We start from the raw sequence: 19,458 nt of genomic DNA, 5'->3' as shown, positions 1-19,458 counted from the left end.
GAATGAAGAAATGACATTATAATTGTGAAGGCTAAAAATGACACTTAAAAATTGCACTTAAACGGCTAGACACTACATTCATTAAAAAGTGATAATAACCTCCCCAACAATTATAAAGTAGTATATTTCATAGAACTGTAGAAAAATTCATGTTGGAAGGGACCTCAGGAAGTCACGTAGTCCAACTTCCTGCTCAAAGCAGCTATGACATCAGACCAGGTTAAATTTTAAGAATTAACTTTTTAGTATTCACAGAAGCTTCGTGCAGTTTTAAAAAATCTTGGAAATCGATGATTACAGCTTGCCTAAAACAATTGTTACTGTAACTTGACAAAACAAATCTAAAGCTGTACAGCATGTATTGCACCAAAAAAAAGTTCTTGTAACAAAGACATTTTCTTGTGCCACAGAATTGGTGCATTTAAATAAGCTATAGCCATCTATCCAGTCTCTGAACACAGAACTTGCACCTCAGCTAGTCTGAAAGGCATGGTCTCATGTGCCTTTTAGGCTGACCTACCTGTGGACTACTGCCTTGTTTGCCTATACACTCTGCAGGACAAGAACTGTGTCTACTTCTGTGTTTGTTTATTCCCAAGAACAATAGATGCTTAATAACGCTTTAAAGCCTGCCGTAATATAAATAGTTCCCCAAATACAATACTTTTATTACTAATAGTGTTATTAATACTGTTACTAATTAACAGTAACACATATCAAGTAGTCTCAGGAAAAAGACTGTACACTTCAAGGGGGAGAACTTTATTAAACTTCCAGTGCACAGCACATAACCTTATATTTTTTATTTGCTCTACCTGCATTTGTATTACTTATACTATTGACAGCTCAGTGGCAAAGCCAGCACTCACACTCAGTCCACTGGACCTCACTGTTTCAGTGCTGACTGTGTTAATCTTTATAATCCAAGACACTGTAAATATGCTGAATTTTACAGTGTTTGTTCTAAGGTTAATTTTCAGATAGCTGTCAATATACTGCAATACTTGTACAAAAATGAGTGCTCTTGTACTCATAGAGGAGCCAGAGTTCACAGGAACTCAAGCTGACTAACTTACAGCGTTTAGCAAAAGTGTCTAAATTATGAAGCTCAATTTTTAACCCTCCCTTTCTTGTAAGGACCCCCTCCGCAAGGCTATTTAGAACAAAGGCTCAGCTTAGGTCCTCTGAGCATGTTCTTTGAAGCAGCATCCTTTTTTGACTAAATAGGAAGACTAGAGTCCTAACTCTGGCACTGAAATTGGATTCCTAAATTTGGACTTGCAAATATATATTGGATAATCAAAAGAGAGCAGTAGCCATAAATCTCTCCTTTCAACTTATGGCTGTTCTTTCATATAGGTCCATGTACAGGTGCATTCTGCCATACTTCTCATGTTCAAGGTAACCTACGCTCTCTGCTGGGTACCAAAAGATGCAGATAGGGCAGAATGAAGCAGCCATTCCATAAGCAAGGTTTCAGACATAAACATCATGCCAGGGCTTACCCCTTTGTACCATCTGTCCAGTCCTATCTCAACTCAAGGCATTGTCCGTAAAATTCCTATCTAAAAGAATTTTTTTTTTTCAAAATCCTACTTCAGCCAATTTAAGAGATGCAGTTGTCCAAAAAACAGAGGCTTTTTAAATTTAAATGACAGCTTTCATCAGTACTGATCATGTTGCAAGGATTCATTGCTTTGACACAGTGATAAACCCTAGCTACCGACTCAAGTTGGCACTCTTACAAGTCAGTAGCCTGGTTGAGGCATGGCAGGACAGAGTATTGTAAATTCTGAGAAACGCTGATATATTTTAAGCTGTGTGAACTGTACAGATAACAGACAATGAAAACATGTCAAAAACAGTTTGAAAAGTGAAAGAACATACCACGACATTAACAATTAAACAAACAAAATTAATGAGCATCATCAGCTTTCAGAGGCACCTTTTGTTTCTGTTACTTCACAGTAAATTCAGCGACGTCCTAAACAACCTTGGAAATTACCTTCAGCTGATGGAATTGATCTGAGGGAAGAAGCTGAAGATCTTTTCAACCCAGACAGACTATAAGAACTCTTTTTGGTCAGATCTGTTGGTGGAGAGGCACTCTCTGGCCCAGTGACAGAAGCTATGCTTTGGCAGTCTGACTCCACATCTGTTTTTGTTGCATCCTCCTTGGATGAGGACTCTGCACTTGTAGTCCAGAGGCCCGAACTCTTCTGGCCATTAGAAGAGGGGGGAGAAGCAATCCATGGGATCCCTCCCGATTTCTCCCTGGGCTGCGAGGGTGCACACTTGCTGGTGCTGTTCTGTTCTGAGGAGTGAGAAGAGAGAGACTCAATGCTGCCCATGGGAGTGCTATCTGGGCTACTGCTGTAGGAATCACCTGAGGAGAGTGAGGGGAGAAGAAAGAAAGAGAAATGAAAAGATAATTAGGTCCAAAGTTAAAAATGTATATTTCTCTCATGCCACTTCATAGCCCCTTGCACCTTACTTATCATGAAATTCGTTAATCTGTAGCTTTATAGACAATCATTCTCAAGACAAAATAGTTATTTGGTTACTCTAAGTTTCACACATATTCCTGTCTTTAACCAGAAAGAGCAGGGATTCTGTTGACATTTCTCCAGACCTGCTGAACATAATGGGCTTAAAATTAGCTACAGACCAAACTATTTGCATTTTGAAAGAAAAATTGTCTGCAGTATAAATAGCTTTAGGAAATTAAACAGTTTGAATGCTGCAATGACTTTGTGAGGAGTATCTTGCTGGATTTCCATTAAAAGACAAACGATGTGGTACTTGCCATATGTACGCTCCAACATGTATGACTGTATTGTTGGCAGGAGTAAGAAGTTTTACTTTGATTACCAAGTTCCTAGGATCTCTGCAGTTTCCATAGGACTAGTTCATAAGACTGTATATAGATATCCTATTTTCTGATTCATCATATCTTTAAGGAAATACTAATCCCACAACTAAAGGACAACTATTTATTCCTTTATTTATAACCTTAACATTCTTGACAACATTGAACATTTGATGAATTTCTTTAATTAGACTGATATTAGAGAAATTTATTTTCCTACACAAGAAACTTTGTACTTATTTAATATTTACATTAATATTTTGGAACAGAAAGTGGGAATGTACTAAAGAAATTTGCCGATGATATAAAGGTAGGAACACTCATAAAAACTGAGGAGAACTGACATGAACATAGAGAGGGTTGAATTATCTTGAAGACTGGATTAATAAAAATATGATTGAAGTTCAGTGGGTCATACCTTTGTTTCTAAAAAGACTTTTTTTCCAAAAGCTTGGAGATATAATTCACAAATTTCACAAGAAGTAAAAAAATGTATTCTCTTCTGTCACACGTTAGTTATGAGATACCAATGTGATACAGCTGCCTTTGCCTGCAAGTGATTAAATATCCTGGACTTCAGGTGATTATAGCCACATATTATGTTCCAGATAAAGTCACAAATATCAGTGCCTTGTATAGTGGGCATGAAATTATAAGTGCCACTGGTACAGTAATCTGAAATATTCTGTACACTTCTGGCCAGAATTCTGCTATTCCAGATTATGTACAATAACTCCATAGCCACTGCACAATACCCTGGTGTGACTCATCTGGAATACAACGTACAATTTTGGTAAATGAAGCTGGAAAATGTGCAGAAAAGAGCTACCAGTAAGACAAGCGGACAAAACAGCTCATTTTTCAGACAGACATGAGGAACAACTTGGCTCATTTAGCTTAGTGAAACAAAGGCTTAGACAAAGCGTAAGCGATTTCTATAAATACACTGGAATAAAGATAGGAAGGTAGAAGGTCTGTTGAAATTAAGGGACAGTATTGGCATAAATGCAAACAGGCATAAATTGCCCATTAATATAATCAGAAAAAAACAGAATACTCCTAGCCCTTAGAGCAGAGAAGTTCTCAAAAGGGCTTCCTATCAGAGTTGCAGGGCCACTTATTTAAAAATGAATTTTGTGAACAGGCCTTGATAACCACAAAATCTCTTCTGCAGGGTTTGCAGAAGAATACTTAATTTTCACATGGCATACACCTTAATTTCTTGCAATGTAGTTAAGGGTCCCTGCTTCTCATAAATGATGCTCTTAAAACCACCTAGCACTTCAGAAATAGCTGTTGCCAGAAACCATAGCTTTCTCTTGACTGTCTCTGGCCACACTTAAGAGCTATTTGGCAGGGAGAATACCTCTGCTCCTGCCTAGGCCTTCAAGACACAATCCAGACCTTAACTAACTGGAACCTGTGCAGCAAGTGCTGAGCTTAAGCTAATAGGCAAAGCCCTTGTGTGGAGAGCTCTCGGGTCAGAGCTGGTTTAAATTTAGCCTCCAGCATAAGGCAAACTCAAACCTGAGTCAGCTCAAATTTGCTCTGAATGAAGAAGAGTGAGCTTGCATCTGCGCTGCCAAATACTTGCACAGAAATGGCCCCTGACACCTTCTTTCTGGCACCCAGTCACGGCAGGTACACAGTGAAACACTGTTGAAACTGCTCAGTTTCTCCTCTGGTGAATTGTAGCTGACAATTCCTCCATAGCTTCTTACTCTAAGGATCCTGTGCCATTCACATTGACAACTGACAGGTAGGCAGCTATTGCCCTCATTCAGTATTTAAACTCTTGCTGACAGAAATTATGTAACGTATGCCTACGGACAATGCAGCATCTGTGCAAGAGTACCGTAAGGCTACACTTCCCCACCTTACAGATCTGAGAATTACAACAGATGCTCAAGAACAGATACACTTTAAATGTGCATTAATTTACTGCAGCAGTTTCATGTAAATCTCCTTGAGGAACTAGGGGACATAGAACTTCTTTTGGAATTGTATTACAGTAATGGAACTGTTAGTAATTTAATCTTTGCTAATGGTAAGGCCAGAAAGTAAAAAGTGATGACCCACTGGGTGAAAATGTATGAAGTGCAACTTCTTTATAGTCACATTTACATGAAAAGGAGTAAGTTTTCTCAGCAGCAGTCAAGTGCAAACATAACTCCCTGCTGTTATACAGTAAGCCATATGATGAGTATACTGCTTCTCACAAAAATATTAGGTTTAGAGTTGTTTCTATCCCAGTAAAAATAAAAAGTTTCAGTTGTTTTGGCAACCTAGGCAGTGGCTTACTTTGAATCAAAGTCCACAGTTCCATGCCTGTGAAAAAAGCCAAGTAATGGTTTTGATCTCCTGACCTTGACTGAATTGCATTCATTACAGGAGGAGAAGAAAGATTCTATTCACAGTTTCCCAACTTTAAATGAGGTGAATGTCATATAATAAACTTCTCACAGTCTGAAGGCACTCCATATTTAGATCAGAATATAAAATCTACCGTAAAAATTTCTGAACACTCTATGCAGTACAACACTTGCCTAAAAACAAACATTGTTCCTCTTCTGAGGAAAGTAAGGAATGCAGCCATTCAACAGTGCTGCTAAGACTCACAAACTTTAAAAAGCTGATAAAACTCCCATCTATTATGCTTATAATTATTGGAATACAATACTTATTGGATCTTAACCAGAAAAATGCAAAGACAAGACATGACATGAAAGATAACCAGTCAACAGCAAGGGCAAACTTACTATCGGGATCTGCTAGACACGGTGTGTATCTTCCTTTAGGTTTACGTGAACCTGTGGAGAGACAAATTGCTCTTGTCCTTCTTGAACCTGAACGGGACTGAGGTTGGGGAAGAGGAATATTGGGGTCTGGTGCAGTGTGAAAAATCTGCATGATAAAAAAAAAAAGGGGGGGAGGAGAAAAATGCCGTAAACAATAGAGGTACTTCTACATATTCATTATTAAGCTGTTCTGCTCACCACTACATCTGAAATGAATGCTGTGATAGTCTCACACATCACAACAGGGGAAATTCACTGACTATAGGCTTTATTCTGATCTGATTTTACAATCCAAGAATGACAATACTGGGTTAGTGAAAAAATTATACATAAAATTTATACTAATTATATAAAAATATTTGAACAGTTTACTTTTTTAGTCCCAGGTATGAAGCGATTAACAGTCTAATTGCTCAAACATGCAGTGGGTGCTCACTACTAACTCCTGTGCAGGATGTATTAGTAATGAAGCAAATGAGCTGGATTTTCCAGAACTGTTTCTTAACCTAAAGACAATAAAGATTTTTAAGCTATGTATTTCATAAACAACAATATTTTTTCCTCCATTTTCTAGCCAACAGTTCCAACCACTACACCTGGGGCACACCATGTTCCTATCACCCAAAGGAAAAAAAAGGGCCCAATCAGCCTTCATTTCCTTTGCTTACATGGCATCTGAGGACTTTGTAAAAGCAGTAAATGATGCTAGTTTATAATATACAAATAGAAGAATCTCACCTATAGTGCAGGAAGTGCCATTCTCTCTTTTACAGGTAACTATTCTTTCTGAATAACTGAGAGTTTCAAAGACCCCTGAGCCCTACTTTAATACAGAATACAGGGCAGTCCTGCTAAAAAGGGCCCCTAGTCTGGAAGCCTCTGAAAAGGCATAGTGGCTAGTAGAAGAGTGGACTGCCCCGCAAGCCATCAAGAGCTTTCAGAAACAGGTTGTTTTTTGAAAATATTATGAAAAGACTGATTTTTTTTCTCCATGCTCCTATGAGAGCTTTTCTATGCACAGTCACACCTCATTCCAATCAAATTTATATTTCAGAAAATGACTTTATTTTCCTAACAGGTCAAGTTTGTTTAGGATCATCTTTATGTTTGGAGCATCTTATGATTTTTCTTTAATGTACTACTGCTACCACTGTCAAACTCTGCACTTCATTGCTGTAGAGAAACTCAAATCTTTAGGGGTAACTGATTACTTGCTTTCTTATGCACACATGCATAAATCCTGCTGGGATCTGATACAGGTATGTATGAGGGTTTAATAACTCTTTGCTGATAACCACAACAGGTCTGCCAGCAAGAACAATGCAGAAAGACCAGTAATTGAGAGATTTTCATTTGTATCACATTCTGCAATATCCAAGACACCTGCTGCAGAGGTCTCAGAAGACCATAAAAATAATAACTGCCTTGGAAGATGACCGAAGCAATAAATGTAGAAGTTTTTTTTCAGTATTTTCCTTCCAGATGTTCTTTCTCACTTATTCCTCGTAGTGTGGACTATGTGTCTGTGAACACTGTTGAGTATCTGTTATGATATTCTGTGGAGGGAGTGGAATTAGTCTTATGGAAGGGAGAAGAGGTTTATTGGGGAAGATTAGTCAGGCTCCTGAAGGAATCTACACTGGCCAGTCTCCATATTGCAAGGAAAGAGGGACAAGTGTCATGAGTTAAATACCATGCTATACCAAAATAACATTTCTGCAAGGATTCCCTATCAACAGATCATGAAGTGAACAGCAAGCAGACTGTCATTCAGAAAGGTGGAAGAAAACCAGTATACTCCCTTTCAAGGTAGAAAATACTTTAATGGAGGTTTTGAGATGCTCTTGAAGTATAGTAACACCATATTAGAAATTAGTGAGTAGCACACCAAAGCAAAAACATGCCTGAAGACAGAGAAATTCAGTAATGGTGATTTTGGCTGTGCAGCCATGGTCTTGATATTGAACGAGCTTGTAATGTACAGAAGGGGAAATTCAGTTTTGGAAACATGTTATGCATATGTTTTGGAGTTACAGGCATGGAGGCTATCAGTATCATACCAATTCTGAGAAGTCCATATGAAATATAACTGCTGATACCAAGCAGTACTGTGGGTACTTACTGAACAAACAGTGCAGGGGAACCTGATATCGGCTAGGAAATGCCCTTCAGCTGAGTAACATGAAATAGAAGGAAAACACTTTTTTTTTTGCTTTGATAGTCATCAGATGATCTATATCAACAAAATATCCTTTTCCTGTTAATGACCAAGTAAAGGAGATCTTGACTTCTGTAATCAAATGGTCTGATCTCCTCAAAAAAAAAGAGCTGAGGAGCTCACAGCCAAGCTGATACTTGCAAGCATATAGACCGAAATTGTTTACACTTTCAGGGATTTGCCTTTTCAAGCCCTGAAAAAGTTCTAATTCAGTGTTCCAGAAAGACGACTTTGAGGTGTACCTTCCCTGTCACTGGTCTTTTTGGGGAAAACAAAATAAACTGGGCAGCCACAAATATGCCTTTCTTCAAAGCAAAAGAGGTACCTAGAGAAGCTCATATGTTCCAGAGTATTCAAGAACTTTTAAATCATGAGGAAATAATGGGTTTAAAACCTGCAGCTAGGGATAAAACCTCATCTACAAAACTTTTTTTTGTCTTTTTGACAACTTTCACAAATGAAAAATGATACAGTGCATAGAATCTGGGGATTCTGCTGGGGATTCACATTGATGCCACCTGTGGAAAGAGGAACTGAAGGATGGTTGGGGTTTCATGATGTTAGGTGGGACAGGATCTCCACTGTGCAGCTGGCATATCCCCAAAAGACAGAGATGGCCAGAAAGACTCTGACCTGATGCGCAAATGCACTCAGAGGAGAATCCATGCATTCACCCAGTGTGGGACTTGATACACTGCTAGCAGGAGACAGATGGAAGAGTTTGAAGCAAAGTTTTCTCATCCCGCTTTCAGCTATGAGAAGGAGACTTCAATCTTTAGAATGATTCAGATCAACTCCTACATAGCATGGGATATTATGCCTTGGATCTGTACCTTGCATAGCCACAAAAGACTTGCTAGGAATACAGATCCATAGCATCGAGTGGGAAGAAAGTATTCTTTCTATCATATGCTTCTATAAATGCTGAATTTCTTATTCTTAAGAATTGAATGATGGTAATGAAAATGAGATCCCAGTTTCACCTTTATCACAAAACATTTAGATAACGTCATTCTACCTTTTCATAATGCTCTATCAGAATTTCAACGACGATATTCTGAAACTTAATGTTCATCATAGCAGCCACGGTTTCTTCTTGGGCTCTCATCAGAGTTGGTCCAAAGATAACACCAAGGTTGGATACAGTCATAAGATTTTGCTGACTGTGTAATGATACCCTTTAAATGAACACAAATGATATGCAGTTAAATAGTCATTCTAACCTCCCATTCCAACAGGCAGAAAACTGTTAGACTACTACTTTAATTAAATCTCAGGTTCATGACTTTAAAAAAAAACCTTTTAAAACTTTTACCTTTACTAGGGTCAAAATGCAATGCAGTATAACTACTATATTTCCATTAAGGCTTCAATCCTGTAATAACTTAACGGATAATAAGCAAGTCCTTCTGGAGTAAGCACCTAAGTTCCTTGTAGAATTGATAGGGAAAAGTAACTGTCTTCGAAGGTCTCTGCAGAGAAATTCAGTCATTCTAAAGTTTAGGAGCCTTAAGGCACCTGTCTCCTTCCAATACAGGAACTTAAATATTTGCTGCAGGATTAACTCAAAATGCATGGGGGTAATGGAGGCCAACTATACACCTTTGTCTTCACGTAAAGAAAAAAAACTTAGTTACCAAAAAAAGCTTAAATTGCAATGAGATCTCTCTATTAATATGACCAAGACATGGGATTAACGGGATCAGTGAAACCATTTTGTTTCTGTGGTATAGATCAGATTAGATGACCATGATGACCTCTTCTAGCTTTAAAATGCATTAACCTTTTATTTCATATATTGTGTTTTTGCCTAACCTACCTTTTCTATCATTTTTTAATGTAGAATTTAGAAACTGTCTACTTAGTTTTTCCAATAATTTATCAGATAGTAAAATGAAAACAATCAATCAGTAATCCACAATGCTCCTTTTCTCTCCTTGTAAATAAGGTTTACCAAACACAAACCATACGATCATAATTCTTCAAAATAACTGCCACCGATTCCATAGTCAGAGCCGTCCTAGGCCTTCATGTCTGAACAATACCATACCAAGTAAATATTTGATAATTGCCTTTACAGTTAACTTTTCTGAATATGTTACCAAAGAGTATCACTTATCGAGGCATTCATTCATGGTTTCCTTTCTCCTCCTCACTGCTATCTGCTACCACTGTCAAGCTGACAAAATACTATTTTATCAATTTCCTACATAACTAAAATAACCCTTGTAGCTTTTAAAATTAGGGAACAGTAAAACTTAGCTATAACATACTTGAAGACTAGGAGGTAGGTGCAAACCCTAGTTTCTGGTTTTCTCTGACAACCTACATTAATCAGGGTTATGGAGACATCTGCTACATTTTCTTTCCAATAAAATTCTCAGGTAGCTTGATTTGTTCTTGAAGTGCTATACAAACATTAGCAAAATGATCTGTCTGATGTCAGTGTTTGGTAGCAAATAACACAAATTCTATCCTCTTACGAAGGTTGGAAAGACAGTGACAAAAAGATTACATGATTTTCTCAAGGCTACAAAATCCCAAGGCGGGGGGGGGGGTTGTCAGGATCAGGATCAAAACCAAGTCTGGACTCGCACAATACCTTTTCTCTCAATCCCACTATCAAGCAGGTGCTATCAATGCACAGAATAAGTGAACAGAGAATAGAATTATCTTGGCATAGAAGTGAACCAGACTGCAGAACCACTTCAGTAATGAAGTAAATACTCCCCTCTCATTTGGAACAGAAACTTTCTAGCACCTTGTTTACACTGTGAATTAAGAGAAATATGGGGAACGCCAGTCACGTCAAAGATTATGAGTCATAAACTGCAGGAAAATAAATGCCTATCTCCTTACATGTTTCCTATTTTACTTCATTTAGTTAAGTCTAAAAACACTGCAGAAATTTTACTTCACTAGGTGCCCTGGAAGTGATATTTTTTTGGAAGCCAAATCATGAGAATTATTAACTTGCTAAAGCATATTTTTAGCCAATTATCTTAATTTAATTTTCACTGTGACAAAGCTTATGTTTGGCTTAGAAGAACAAGGAGTATTTGGGAATTTCACCTGTATTTTAATGAAAATGGAATTTTGAATTACTAAGCTCTAGGTATGTTAGAAAAACCTAAAAAACATCTGTCTGTGCAATGTTATTCTGCTCTGTGCTGCACGATAACTGTTAAGGTCTTTTACACAAACATTTTACACAAACATTATGGTTTTAAAGCATAAGACAGAAAGTAGTGTTTGTACTATGTTTGGGTTTCCTTGGTGACAAATTTGGTTAGGCAGGTTGGTAGGTTGGTTAATAAAAGGAACAGTGAATTTAATAACATTGTGACCAGAAAGGACTTTCTGCAAAGCATCTCAAAGGCTCAATTTCCTGCAAAAGGGAAGAAAACCCAGGCCTGTAAATGGATCTTTTTGATAACCAATTTCATCTGACCTAGTCCTACTGTTGCTCAGCTACTGAACAGACACAGGCCACGGTAATCATGCATTTCAGGTAGCTCTAAGACATCCATTAAAGTGCAATTGCTTTCTCCTCAAAATCTTTCTTTGCTATTTCCCCAGTAAAAGTAAATTTTTGATACTGCTGGTTTGCAGATTTCTGGCCATCTAACTGATAAAGGTATTGTGTTATTATATTACACCAAAGAAGAATTTATTCTTTAAAGGAGACAAATATGTAATTTGATTATGAAGGTTTTTTAAAAAAATGCAGTATATCTTTTTATCTATCTGAAAATAACATCAAACTTCCAGTGTCACCCAGCTGCTAACTGATTATAAGTACACACAATAAGTATAATAAGTATATTACGATATGGCCTCTCTGCAGGGTATTTTTCAGGATTTGCTTCCCCTGTCCCCTCCCCCTTTTTTAATAGTATAATCCACATCCCATATCATCTAGATCACATTTAATTTTGCACAGAGACACTAAAGACAAGGTAGTCACAGACCTAAAGACCTTAAGACCTACACCAAGGAAAAATAATATTATCCTTATTTTATAACCCATAATTAAAGGTATAGTATTTTCATGTAGACACAAGAGCTCACATACAGGAACTGAATAGCCAAAAGAAATACAGGGAAAGGATGTACATTTTGAAGTGGGCTTCCCCATTTACAGAAAATTAAGCACTTTGTCATTTGTGCCTTGAAAAATCTCCACACTAATACACTTATTATTGACTTTCTATATTGACTATACTATTCTGTGTTGATTATATATAATAACACTATAATACACTCATGAGACTAATTCTGAATTCAGTCTCATTAGAATTGCTGGCATAAACAACAGGTGGCAAATTATGTGAGAAATCAGAAAGGCCAAATTGGATTTCTGAAAGAGAGGAACGAAAAGTTTTCAGAATAAAACCAAAATACATCGGAAGGGAAAATCATAACCAAGTGCCTTGTGGATAGAAGAACAACTAAAGCAGCAGTGAGCACTGCGGACATGCTCTCCTCTACATCTGAGGTAATATTGAGGCTACAGGGGCCAGGAAGAGAGGTCAAAGAACAAATATTTGCCTACAATTAATTTTGCCCACAATTAAGTCTTTTTTTTTTTCCCTTTAATTTTGGAGCCTCCAAACCAGCAGCTTTTACAAAATCATTAATCCATCATTAAAAAGCCTAACTTTTCAGAGGCTTAGAAAACAGTAAATATTTTACTTTTAGCTGATCAAAGAACTCTGTGAATAAGGAAACTTAGGAAACTTGCTTTGCGCTGGTTCTCTGGGTTCCCCCAGGCTTGAGGAAACGCAAGCTCTGCCTGACCTGTTTCTGTGCTTGAGCGCTCACAGCAGCTCCCTACCACGTCGGTTCTCCAGGGACCAGCATCATAAAGGACTAAAAATAATTTGCTAGGGCTAAATAATCTCCTGTCAAAGAAATTTTCAAAGTTCTGCAGTCTCTAACAGGAAGCCACTGCATTCGGCTCCCCTGCAGGCAGCTCGCCGCACACTGAGGTGGCTCAAGCTGCGATCAGAAAAGCTAAAGAGCTGGGATGTAATGAATGGAAGGAAAACAATACGGGGACCTCTGCTATATCTTTTATTCACGTCAGTCATGCGGGCCTCATCAGAGCAATTGCAGTTTGCCTTTTCACATCACGAGATCATTGATAACATGTACTAAACAGCACACGGCACCAGTCATCCCAGATCAGAAAGAATAATAATAATTAAAAAAAAAAGTACAGCAAAAGCCTGTGGAAAGTGACAAAAGATTCACTAAAACTCACATGAATATTGTTTGCTTTAGAAACATGATAAATGATGATATAACAAAGCTGTGTAATAACAGCAAGCTGTACAGACAGTGGAGAACAAAACTTGTCTTTTCTGTCTCAGACCACAAGAGAAGAGTAATTCAGTGAAGATGAAAGGTCATCAGTTCGAAGATATAAAAAACGTTTTTCCATATGACATTTAATTAAGACTCAGGGAAGCTGATGAAACTGGGCAGATTCAAAAGAGGGTTTGGACATTTATATGGATATCAAGGACATAAATAACAATACTTCAAATTAATATTTTGAAATGATACTGTATCTCAGAGCTGTTAGAGGTAAAAATAAGATCAAACATGAAGGACAAGCTATACCATGTTAGTCTACTCTCGATTTCTGACACAGTATGGGACCCTAAGTCAGATTCAGATAGCACTTTATAAACCTTGTAGAATAGCTTTAGATGTTTCTCAAATGTAATTGGAGCCAATTCCTGTACTAGGAACATGAAGAAAGACATTACTGTTTCTACAGGCAGGACTCTTTCAGCGCATTAAAATAGCATTTAGAAACTAACTATAATTTCAAGTGGCTTCGTCCCGGCATAGAGAATGGATGAGGCAACACTGACAAATTAAAAATGAAAAAGATCACTTCCTAAAATAATACCAAATAGAGAAAAATCAAGAATTACTTGACCAAGTGCTTGATAAGGATGTCCAGCATCTCCCTGTTCTTCTCCGGTAACTTATGAACAAGCGCATGCACTGCCTCAACTCTGTAGTTCTGATCATCTGATTCTGTGAAACAAAAACCAAATATTGTTGATAAATCAGAATGCGTGCTAAGACATGACTACAAACAGCATCAGTGCTTGCACGGTAATGCACACACGCATTACAGTGAGTCAAACACAATTAGCCTTTAAAAAGATGAGGACAATTCAATTATATTTATTACAAGAGCATTCTGGAAACTGTATTTCAAATAACTCACCAAAAACATAAACTAGGCCCACTGAAATCAGTGGCAATTATGACCTGTGTGCCACTTCAGTGGAATCCAAGATTTTACCCCTTGATATTTAAAATATCTAAAATTCTTTGAGTACCTTTTATTCTTATCAAGGTAAGAGGAAATGTGAAAATAACTTCAAATTCTACACTGGAGTTGTTAGAAAAACCATCTTACTATCTCTGTATCTAATTTCTCCATTTGTGAAAAGGCAACAATATCACTCCTCCCATTTCTCAAGGTAAGCTGGGAAAACAAAGGTCCCTGGATGAGAGGGACGAATGCTATACGAGAATTATCAGTCCGTATAGGAATCAAGATTCAAATTTTGTGCAGAGGGCAGTCATTGAGAAGCTCTAAAAAATATGAGAACAAACCACTAAACAGCTTCAGGCAGTGAGGCTTCTCTGTTTTGGGGGCTTTCACATGGCACTGCTTTGTCATACACAGTGAAATGGAGGAACTCAGATCCTTGCCTGGGTCACTGAATAGCAGGGCAAGGAGAAAAACAGAGATAGGTATTCAACAATAACTGAGGAGTAAGACAGTTTAGAAACAGTATTACTTTCACGAAAGTGCATTTATTTCTTTACTTACTAACAGCAACAATAAAATCTTTGTGCAGCTTGAAAGTCATCAGTGGTTCTGAAAGACACCTGGTTGTAAAAAAAAAAGGGGGGGGGGGATTTTAGAAGATGCATTACTCTAGGACTTTTCAAGTTCTATTAGTGTCATTATGATAGCCTTCAATATCTGCATGCCATATCTTGGTATGTGCTAGCAAACCCAATCCACTGCTTACTGATTATAACCAGCATACAACTCAGTCATGTAGATAGCCTGATAATCTTTTCGAATTGAACCTGGTGCCACTATGTAAATTAATAAGGGAAACGTTAGAGGCACTGTCTTCATCAGAGAGACTCACTATCTTCTTCCTTCCATAGTACAGAACAGAAATATTCTAATTCTGCTGCAGAACATGGTAAAGTGGGCTGCAGAAATAATCTCTGAAACTCAGACTGAGAAAGTAAATACGTTATGAAATCTGGCACTGAAATTCTAAGTGATTCTGAGCGATTCTGGCAGAGTCCTCCTCTGAAAGGCAGCCTGTGAACTGTCTTAGAGTTAAAAACACACCTACTACTAGTTCTTCTTTTAAATTCACAAATACAACACCAACAATGATATGTGCTCCTGAAGACATGCTATCAGTTATAAATTTCTTCCACCAAAGCCAATGTTTTCAATGAAGTTTATATGAGCATTTCCACTATAAATCCTAGGATTAATTTCCAGAGGGAAAATTGGATTTTTAGTATGCACTGAATACTCATACTCTGGATTTGATGCTTTTTGTTTCTTTTAAACCTTATAAATTTGAGACCCCAAAAGAGGCATCTCAGAAGTACCACCACTCTTGAAAATTCTGACTCTTATTACCAAATATTTGAAAAGAAACTGATAGTTTTGGAGGGGAGATTTACTTTTCTCCTGTATCTAAAGATATTAATATCATAGGATAAGAAACAAATATTAACATTTTTGCAAAGATTTTTACTCTGCTCCAACAATAATGCCATGAAACAGCATGCTACACAGCTTAAGTAATTCAAAAAAGAAAGATTCAGCATAACATGCTTGCAGTTTACATAAAAGAATTTAAAATAGAAACATGCAAGTAATTGAATTCTGTCAAATTTAGGACTATATAACATATGAATATCTTAGCAAGCCAGAAGGAGTGTGATCAAACTTGAGATTTATTATTAGAAATAATCACAGTGCAAGTTGATAATATAGTCAATTACCATCATGCTAATGGATACAAAAAAAGCAATACAATACTAATAAACAAAGATCGATGGGCCAGAAAAGGAATATTGAGCTTTGCGTAGCATCATACTTACCTGAGGTAGTTTTTTAGTCCACTTGTTATTGTTTTATTGTCCCAAAGCTCCATATCAATATCCATATCAGGAGGAGATTTAGGGGCTGGTAGAAATTTGAATTACGATTGTGTTATAGTTTGACTAACACGCTAATTAGAAAAGCAGCACAACAGAAGCTAACAGACTAGACATTTAGTTCATGTGATTACTTCATTGACCAGATCAACTACTAATCTGATCAATTTGAAGTATTTTAATCTCTGTCAAAGTATTAGTAAAATGAACTAATATTTAGTATATATAAACTTGAGCTATATGCACCATAATCAAAGAGTATGCTAAGCCCAAGTCAGTAGAAACTGGTTTGGACATTCAGATATCTCCATCACAGAGCCAAATTAGCACAAAAAGTGAAATACTAGTACTACACGAACTGCTTAAACCGAGTTATGACTTCAAGACAGACAGCTGTATTACAGAACGAAGTTCTGAAACTCTTCCGGAAAATGCCAAATAGATGCCAAGAAACAGAACTTTTAAACTAAAAGAAGAAATGTATTTTATCAGTAATTTGCTCATGTATTTCAATGATTGCGTGCAGAAATTGAACGATAATGCATACAAGAAACGAGTTAGATGCAACTCTTTTTAAGACTGAAAACTCAGCTTACTGTCAGTAGCTGCACATATGAAAATGTAAATATTATGATACACACTCTTCTGAGCACAGCAGTTAAAGCAAAAGTCATCATAACATATTGGCGGCACATTATTGACAAAGGTTCACTTCATATACTTACAAAATATGGTATTCATCAGCTTTTGCACTTTGGAGTTTACACCACCTATTCTGTACAGTCCCAGGATTGTAATACCTATGTGGGAAAACAGGTATAATGAAAATAATGAAAATATGATATTTCAGTACATTCTGATGCATCCTTGGTGTACGTTTCCAAAACAGGTTTGAAGACCTACCCGTGACATCTAAATCAATTTATGGAAAATTGTACAGGTACATTCCTGAGTGCTACTTCAGCCCACCAAGTTGTCTGCTGGTACATTAACAAATGCATTCAAGTGAATCCATGCCACACCACACCATACCATACCCAAATCATAATTTTAAATTAACAGAATCCTTTTGCATAGAAAGGAGCCACATTAGCAAACACCTTGAAGATGGCTGAAAAAAGTGAAAAATAAGATCCCAAAGCAGTCTTAAAGAAAGTTACATGTTCACAAGTTTATCCTATCTAGACTTCAGTAGAATTAGTATGCACCTACATCTGATTAGATCATTATCCTTCCCATTCAGATTTGGATGACATTTATTGGAGAAATAACAATTGTACCCAAAATAAAAGTGTACACTGTTCACTGTTGCAACATTGTAGCTTGGCATACAATGGATGGACCATGCATGGATCCCAAGGAAAATAAGGACAGTCCCAATTTACCCATAAGTTCCTTTCTTTCTATTTTTTTTTTAATATCACAAACACAACTAACAAATAAAGTGTGGCATTCAAAATACAGTATTTCAGGATTCCAGGGACGATGATTTTATTGTTTGTAAGTGCATTTTAGAAACAGCAGTATAATAAAGTGTGAGGTAGAAAGCAAATTTTGATGTGGTCTTTTCTGCACATCACTCCACAAGTTTTGATGTACTGAGTTCTTAGGAGTAACTACAGCAAAATAATTTTCTCATTTATCCTGGTTGTGTGCCCAGAGGAAAAAGAAAAGTAACATAAGTACCATAGGAGCAGGATTTTTATATTTAGCTGATATAGTCAAAACTGTAAGTCCCAAAATGTAAATTTACTTTTAATTTTGATATGTAATTACATTTTTATTTTATTCTCCTTCTCTCCCACCACTTCAGGTCTTACTATTTCAAAATTGCATGCTTTTCCTTTGAAAACAAATTTCCAAAGTCTTCTCTCGGTTAGATAACCTGAGGTTTTCTTCAGCATCTTTTGCAGAAGAATGTAAGCTTGAGTAAGCTGCGTTCCAAAAGCTACCTAACACTGTTACCCAAGAAACTGAATTCATCTTGGGCTCAACGCTGCACAGTGCGATCTCACAGCTTTAGGATTAGAAGAGACATGCACCCTGGCAATTCAGTGCATCAACACTCAAAGGATCCCTTTGCTTAGGGAAGGCCACAGAGCCAGAACCTCTTTGCTTCAAAGGGGATAATTACAAGCTTCTTGTGAGTCATCAACAGACGACTATTATTTTCTTTTCATCCATGCCCACTATCAAATACTAATCACTAAATATTAAAAAATGGATAAACCAGGTACAAAATGAGTGAATAAAATGATGGGAGTTACGCTCTGCCACAAACGTTTCAGCAGACAGTGTTCATGCCTTCGACTTTTTGGTCTTTAGATGTCTATGGTATCACATAAACCAAAGTTAGAAGCTTCCACTCCCTACAGTTTCATCAGAAAGAATAATTCAGTGCATACAAATTAAAAAATAGACTAAAGATGTGTGCAACTGTGTATTAAGCTGTCTAAACAGCATGGAATTACACATAAAGTTAAAAAAAAAATAACAGTTAAACAACAGGTTAAGAATTGTTGTAGGAACTTGTAATGGTTTTAAGCACAAAGCACACACATAAAATAGGTGAAAAGTACAAACTGAATGATGGACACCTTCCAAAACACAGTTGTAAAACAAATGGACTTTATCAAAGTAATATTTAAGAAAAATATTCATAATAAGCTAATACATAATTTGCAATTTAATACGCACCTCTTGTTTCTACAGCATGAATACATTTCCTCACAAAGTTAAAACCTGCTTCATTTAAGAACACTATAAAAAGAAGAAAAAAACAATTCATTTTCACCTCATCAGGACACAAAATCTCTGCTTTTAGCTGTATCACATTTGAGTCAGGACTGATATACATCTGTCTGAGAGTATATCTCTCTATATAATACATATACCCAGATGTTTATTAAAGTTCATACACGAATACGTAAACATGATTAAAATGTAATGCAGTTATACACACGTAAGACCCATAATATCTTCATATATACTCATTTTATTATTCAGTACATGTGTAATAGGTGCATATGCACCTACAAACAAAAAGTTGTGAACCATATAGGGATATTATTTCAATATACAGTTATATCTTCACATTTATGTATACAAACTATAGATACAATCTTCATAGAGATTTGTTAAATATACTGCTGTTTTGAAGCCAAATGCATTTTCTTCAAATTTATGTCTGATAGTAATCCAAAAATTGAGGGCTTTCTCACATTTCTTACATAGCTGAATCTTAGGGTGGGCTTTCATGTAATCCAGCAAACAGTATCTCATAGCAATAGAAGGAAAACACAAAAAAATTAATCTTGCACGTGTGCTTGCTCTCTTTC

General features: G+C 36.8%; 1 protein-coding gene across 1 annotated transcript in view; it reads right to left on the bottom strand.

The window, feature by feature from the left end:
* The window catches only part of ARHGAP42 (Rho GTPase activating protein 42), a 166,579-nt gene that overhangs the window by 9,394 nt on the left and 137,727 nt on the right, over positions 1-19,458 (bottom strand). The window contains exons 13-20 of the mRNA XM_067289754.1: positions 18,818-18,880; positions 16,846-16,920; positions 16,064-16,148; positions 14,751-14,809; positions 13,834-13,939; positions 8,904-9,063; positions 5,629-5,773; positions 2,006-2,386 (exon numbers count right to left, since the gene is read on the bottom strand). Of these exons, the coding sequence (XP_067145855.1) occupies positions 2,006-2,386; positions 5,629-5,773; positions 8,904-9,063; positions 13,834-13,939; positions 14,751-14,809; positions 16,064-16,148; positions 16,846-16,920; positions 18,818-18,880 (1,074 nt within the window). The remainder of the gene's footprint in view (positions 1-2,005; positions 2,387-5,628; positions 5,774-8,903; positions 9,064-13,833; positions 13,940-14,750; positions 14,810-16,063; positions 16,149-16,845; positions 16,921-18,817; positions 18,881-19,458) is intronic.

Source organism: Apteryx mantelli, chromosome 1 (genome assembly GCF_036417845.1).
Source record: "Apteryx mantelli isolate bAptMan1 chromosome 1, bAptMan1.hap1, whole genome shotgun sequence".
NCBI classification, from domain to species: domain Eukaryota; kingdom Metazoa; phylum Chordata; class Aves; order Apterygiformes; family Apterygidae; genus Apteryx; species Apteryx mantelli.
The sequence above is the reverse complement of the archived record's forward strand: the minus strand, read 5'-3'. Positions and strand labels throughout refer to the sequence as shown.